The sequence below is a fragment of the Borostomias antarcticus genome (assembly GCF_949987555.1).
Source record: "Borostomias antarcticus genome assembly, chromosome: 10".
In the NCBI taxonomy this organism is placed as follows: Eukaryota; Metazoa; Chordata; class Actinopteri; order Stomiiformes; family Stomiidae; genus Borostomias; species Borostomias antarcticus.
The window spans coordinates 20,810,550-20,817,643 of NC_140243.1; the positions used below are offsets into that span (position 1 = coordinate 20,810,550).

General features: G+C 47.8%; 1 protein-coding gene across 1 annotated transcript in view; it reads left to right on the plus strand.

Annotated features, from left to right (window-relative positions):
* The window catches only part of iffo1b (intermediate filament family orphan 1b), a gene marked incomplete at its 3' end in the record, with an annotated part of 26,738 nt that extends 26,575 nt beyond the window's left edge, over positions 1-163 (plus strand). Inside the window, exon 14 of the mRNA XM_084444615.1 lies at positions 23-163. Coding sequence (XP_084300741.1) covers positions 23-163 — 141 coding nt within the window. The remainder of the gene's footprint in view (positions 1-22) is intronic.
* Positions 164-7,094: the final 6,931 nt, after the last annotated feature.

Sequence of the window (7,094 nt, forward strand, 5' to 3'; positions counted from 1 at the left end):
TCCCCCTGCCCACCTCTCCCAGGAGGAGGGGGACGGAGAGATGGACCGCGTGTTCTTCCCCTCCCAGGAGCAAGGGAAGGACTGCCACGTGTCCAAGGAGGAGGTGCTTATTATGAGGGAGGAGAGTTTACGACCCGGGAAGCTCTACTCCCAGCAGATCTAGGATCAGATCATCCTACTGTACATCCTTACCTTAACCTTATGGGAGGGGACGCCAGACTGACCCTGGACCTGTGTGGGATCTTGCTGTGTTAAAGCCGTTAGGGACCCCGACTCTTTAAAGATCCACCCTGTCGGCCGTGTCCTTCAGGCAGCCGATGGAGTTCTGAGATCGCAGTCGTGATGCACATCCACAAGTGCACATCCACAAGTGCACCTCCACAAGTGCACCTCCACAAGTGCACCTCCACAAGTACACATCCACAAGTGCACATCCACAAGTGCACATCCACAAGTGCACATCCACAAGTACACATCCACAAGTGCACATCCACAAGTCCTACGCTGAGGAGTAGCCTACTGAGGATGAGTCCATGAATATGGAAGCGTATTTCTGTCACGTCTAGAGTACGTTGAGGCGTGGTCATCCTCTCTCACTCAGGTCAAGCGTGGTCTCTTTTGTAATGTTATTTATGATATCTCTCCAGTTTATATCTCAGTACTGTATGATAAACTTTTAGGTGTCAGCTGTACTGTAGCTTGTGTTTCTCACGCTGAATTGGAATGTGAAACTATTTTTGCACAAGAATTATGCACGTTATTGATAATAAAATTGAAGAAAAAAAAACTCGAAGACGTTATTATTCATGATATTCCATGATTTAGGTAATACTGCACCCCCAACCCCCCCCCCCCCCCCCACACACACACACACAAACAGTACACATTATTTTAAAACACAATGAATCAGCAGGTGTAAGCCTTGCTTCTTCAAAATAAAAGGTACATGTACCCAGACAGATAATATAGACATAAACATAATGAATTACACCATTTGTCTCTCTCTCTCTCACACACACACACACACACACTCTCTCTATATATCCCAGTGTCAGCCACCCACTCCCTCTATCATATCAGAGGTCACGTGTCTTTGTCCTGTAACTTCAAAGCAGATTCTTTTTCCTAGGCGTTACTGTATGTTCCTGGACTTCCTCCTATGAGTGAGCTCCCTGTAGCTGAGAGGAGATATGAGAAGAAAAACAACATGCCCCCCCCCTCTCTCTCGCACAGGAAGAAGACACAACAGAGCCAACTGTAGAGCTGGATACCAGATCCCTGCCTCACAACAAGGACTCAACATCAAGCATCCTCATGATAACTGCGTACACACATCATTGTAAAGAGACCATACTGTATGTCTCTAGACTGTCTTTGACTTCATAGCTCCACTCACTAGGCAATTTGACCTGCACTGCAAATAATGATCCTGAACTGATTGATCATTGACCTGTCTTCACATTACTGTTGTCTTTTTCTTCAGTTACTGTCTGTCTGTCTGTCCAGTTAGTCCATTGCTTGACCGCATCTTCTCTCTTGATCATACATCCAATATGATTTTGCACATGCTTTCCTGGATTGGCCTGGATACGTCCTCTTCCTCTGTGGTCTGAGTGGCTGGGGTTGTCTTTTTGAGAGCCCAGCAACCTGATCGGCCAATCAAATGAGGGAAGAGAACAATGAGTGTTTTCCATAAATATATACTTAGACACACAGTGAGCCCTAGGAATGCTTACTAATGAATCACATTTAACATGAAATACTAACCGTTTGTTGGCCATCTTTGTACATGTTTGAGTTTTAAGTATACAACCAGCAGGAGGCCGACGCAAAAACAGGACAGAGCTGCACAGACTGGCTTCCACAGTCCTTCAGGCTCAGGGGCCTCAGAGACTCCAGGGACTCCAGGGGCCCCAGGGACTCCCGGGGCCCCAGGCTTGGGACTGGGCTTGGGAACAATCGCAGGAACATTTCTGGTCTCGGCTAAAAGAGGGAGAAGGGAAGTTAGGGAAGCGTTCACCACCACTCAGTTACTCAGAGTGAACGCGGATGTTTCAGGGCTGTGAACAGGCAACCTCGTATTAGTGGTAGGACTTTCGTTATTACTAGCCTACTCATGAAATGATTAATGTTTGTGTCTGTCGAGTGGTGATGGGGAGCGTTAGACTCCTGATGTAGCAAGCTTGAGTGAACCTGAATGTGAGCTCACTGGATCAGGATGGTCTCACCAGGCTAGGTGAGTGAAACTGAACGTGAGCTCACTGGATCAGGATGGTCTCACCAGGCTAGGTGAGTGAAACTGAACGTGAGCTCACTGGATCAGGATGGTCTCACCAGGCTAGGTGAGTGGATGTGTGGGCTGGTTTTCAGGACTTGTTGGCTGATATCGTTATTAAAAGGAGTGTGAGGTAATGTTCGGTACCTGGTGTAATGTGTTATTGATGCTGTGTGTGTTGAGTGTGTGTTTAGTACCTGTGTCGGGTGTGTAAGGTGTTGAGTGTGTGTTCACTATCTGTGTCGGGTGTGTAAGGCGTTGAGTGTGTGTTCAGTACCTGTGTCGGGTGTGTAAGGTGTTGAGTGTGTGTTCAGTACTTGTGACGGGTGTGTAAGGTGTTGAGTGTGTGTTCAGTACCTGTGTCGGGTGTGTAAGGTGTTGAGTGTGTGTTCAGTACCTGTGTCGAGTGTGTAAGGTGCTGAGTGGGTGTTCAGTACCTGTGTTGAGTGTGTGTTCAGTACCTGTGTCGGGTGTGTAAGGTGTTGAGTGTGTGTTCAGTACCTGTGTCGGGTGTGTAAGGTGTTGAGTGTGTGTTCAGTACCTGTGTCGAGTGTGTAAGGTGCTGAGTGGGTGTTCAGTACCTGTGTTGAGTGTGTGTTCAGTACCTGTGTCGGGTGTGTAAGGTGTTGAGTGTGTGTTCAGTATCTGTGTCGGGTGTGTAAGGTGTTGAGTGTGTGTTCAGTATCTGTGTCGGGTGTGTAAGGTGTTGAGTGTGTGTTCAGTATGTGTCGGGTGTGTAAGGTGTTGAGTGTGTGTTCAGTATGTGTCGGGTGTGTAAGGCGTTGACTGTGTGTGTTCAGTACCTGTGTCAGGTGTGTAAGGCGTTGACTGTGTGTGTTCAGTACCTGTGTCGGGTGTGTAAGGCGTTGACTGTGTGTGTTCAGTACCTGTGTCGGGTGTGTAAGGTGTTGAGTGTGTGTTCAGTATGTGTCGGGTGTGTAAGGCGTTGACTGTGTGTGTTCAGTACCTGTGTCAGGTGTGTAAGGTGTTGAGTGTGTGTTCAGTATGTGTCGGGTGTGTAAGGCGTTGACTGTGTGTGTTCAGTACCTGTGTCAGGTGTGTAAGGTGTTGAGTGTGTGTTCAGTACCTGTGTTGGGAGGTGTGCTGGTGATCGGCTCACAGTATAGACAGGTGTCTCCTTTGCACTTCAAACCTTTCTTACATCTACACTCAGCATCGCGAAAGCGCGAGCATTTGCTCACATACTCCAACCCTATAGTGGGACAAGAACACACAAAAAAGGTTTGTGTGTGTGTACTGTATGTACATGTGTGTGTGTGTGTGTGTAGTGGACCTACAGGTTTACCATATTATTTTCTGCATGCCACACACACACACACACAATCTGAAATGATGCTGCATGTGCTGAAGATGAAGAATATCTGACCAACTATATGACTCACAGAGAGTGGACACACACGCACACATACACTCTCACACACACACACACACACACACTCACACACACACACACACACACACACACACACACACACACACACACACACACACATAATTGAGTAATTTCTCAAGACATAGAAATTAATCTAGGAGATAGAGAGTTTGCAACTCTCACTGTCTCTACTATACTCTCACTGTCTCTGGTATACTCTCAATGTCTCTACTATACTCTCACTGTCTCTACTATACTCTCACTGTCTCTGGTATACTCTCAATGTCTCTACTATACTCTCACTGTCTCTACTATACTCTCCCTGTCTCTGGTATACTCTCAATGTCTCTACTATACTCTCACTGTCTCTACTATACTCTCACTGTCTCTACTATACTCTCACTGTCTCTACTATACTCTCCCTGTCTCTGGTACACTCTCACTGTCTCTACTATACTCTCACTGTCTCTCACTGCTGTGTTTTCTCTCTGTTTCCACTCTGACATTTGAGAAGTAGCAAGGGGCCGTACACTGTGTTTCTGCTCTTCTTACGCAGACCGTGGTCCCTGGCAACAACAGCTCTGACATTTCTACAGTATCTGCCTCAGTTTCCGATGTCTACGTCGCATCGCAAGGTCTGTTTTCCACTAAGGTGACGGTGGTATCGTCTACCACTATCATCTCCCTCCCACGGGCACCAGATCGTCACCACATCGGCTCTCATGCCTTCCTGGGTGAGTCAGAGTTTATCAGACCCCCTCCGTCTCGCGCTGGCTTTATCCCACCATCACAGGGTGACAGGGGACGTCCCTGTGGACGACTGTGTTCTCATTTCAGCTGTCTGAACTGATGACACTTGTGAGCAGCAGGTGAGGTACTATACATGTGAGTAGACATACAGGTGAACATGTCCCAGGTCAGGTCGTGATAGTTGGTAGAAAACTCTAGAATGCCTATCAATCAATCAATCAATCAAAGCTTTATTTGTATAGCGCGTTTCATACCCAGAGGCAACACAATGCGCTTTACAGAGAACAAGGGAGGTGGGCATAGGTCCCACCCCTACATATTCCAGAGGGAAGCAAAAAAAACAGTTTCACCTGGGGGCCAGAAAAGTGAGCTGTAAAAATTCTTCCCTGACCCCTCTCAACAAGGCGATCGAGCAAGCTCCTGGAGTATGTTTGTCTAAATTTAAATTACATTTTCAGAGCAAAAAGGGCTAAAAACATCATAGGAGAGACATGGCAAACACTGGTGTATGTCTGTGTGTGTGTGAGTATGCCTTGGTCCAGGTAGAGGCAGGGGTCGGGGGTAGGGTGGGGGTAGGAAAAGGATACGGACCCGGGTTAGGGTGAGGGGAAGGGGGACTGACCCAGGTCCAGGCCTAAAGCCAGAAGTGGACTGGTGTATGTGGCCCACTCACCTTGCGAGTCACTGCATCTCCTGCAGTTTTTGCATTGTGATCTGATGGTGTAGATGTCAGAGAAGTAGTCGTTAGCGCAGGGGTCACACTTGGTTGGTTCCCTCTGAGTACAGCGGCTGGCCCTACGCTCACCTGCAAAGGACACAACAGATTCATCACTTAATACAGTTTACTGCATATAGATACTCTCTCTCTGCCTCTCTCTGGCGCTCACTATCCACTCAGGAAAATGCAAATCATCCTTACCTGGTTTACACTTGTCACAGCACCTGTTCGCTTCCACCCAGAAATACTCTCTCTCATCATCACAGTTGAGACATTGCACCACGGAGAAGAGAGCCAGGAAGCACAGATAAATGAAGGTGCGACCCCAGAGGTGCTGCATCTGGGAAAGATTGAGGGACGAGCAGAAGGTCAACGCTGAAGGGGCGCTTTCAACCCTCAAGAGGTCTTCATTTTACTGGAGTACATTACATAATGGCAATACACACAATAGATCAACTCAGAAATGGCAGATCACCACATTGCCTTAACCAATAGCGAGATGGATACAAAAGTGTCACTTAAACAAGCCAACTCTCAAGTTCAGGATAACACATTCCATCCCAGAAAACACTATATTGTCATCAACCAGCTAGAGAGTCCGCTTTAAGAAACACTTCATGGACCAGCGCAAGAAATAAGAACCCATAGAAAGTGACTTACCGTGGCCCGGTGAGAGGATGAGAGAGAGAGAGAGAGAGAGAGAGAGAGAGAGAGGATGTTACCCAGGACCCCTCAGAGAGCAAGACTGAGCAGAGAACCTGTCTCAGGGGACTAGTCACTCAAACGATGAGTCATTGTGAGAACCTGCCGTGTGAATGGTCTCTTATCTCTCCTCTCGCTCGCCCTGCCACAAGCCCCCCGCTCTCCAGATCCTCTTTCCTCTCATCCTCCCTCTTCTCTTTCCACTGACGGTTCTATCTCTTTTTAAAGCCAAAACCTTGATTTTTTGCTTCCAAAACAATCTTGCTGACGCCATGTTTTACTGTCTGTCTGTCTTCCTCTCTTTCTCTGTCACATGCAGAAGTCATTTCAGGTTAGACCACATCACAGTCATCCTGACACCTGTCATTTACTTTACTGTAAGCTGCTCGGATATTCAAATGAACCATATCTAGTTCAGAGTAAGAGCGGTTCTAAGAAGATCTACTGACAGGTCACTGACTTCTGTGTTTGAGCAAAAGATATATGCTGATACTGTGTTTGTGTGTGTGTGTGTGTGTGTGTGCATGTGTGAGTGAGTGTGTGCGTTTGTCTATGTGGTGTGTGCATGTGGTGTGTGTATGTGGTGTGTGCATGTGGTGTGTGTGTGCGTGTGTGTGTGTGTGTGTGTGTGTGTGTGTGTGTGCATGTGGTGTGTGTGTGGTGCGTGTGTGTGTGTGTGTGTGTGTGTGCATGTGGTGTGTGTGTGTGTGTACTATATCGGTGTGCAGTGTGCATTTCTATCCGTGTGGAGTTCCTGGGTGTTCTCAGGGTCACATGGTCTCAGAGGTACGCGGTCGGCTTCCTTCTCAACTCCACCTCAGACTTCGCAGAAGCCCGACCACATCACAGCGAGCACAAGCAGCGAAGGACCACCCTCTCCTGATCTCACTGCCCGGAGCCACTCATACAGCGAACACAGATTACTGTGACACTGTGAAGAGAGAAAGCTCTCTGTCATAAGGACCTACGGCGAACTCTGTGATGATGTGTGCAGGATCAGAGGCTGCTGTTAGACTGCTCTCATCTCAAGCACAAGTTGCTGAAGAAAGTTGCTGGCGGGGGGGAAGTTGCTGAAGAAAGTTACTGGCGGGGGGGAAGTTGCTGAAGAAGCTTGGCCTCTGAATTATTTTATGTGTGTGTGTGTGTGTGTGAGAGAGAGAGAGAGAGAGAGAGAGAGAGAGAGAGAGAGAGAGAGAGAGAGAGAGATACAGAGGGGGGAGGGGGGTGAGGAGAGACAGTGGTAGGCTGGCAAGGAT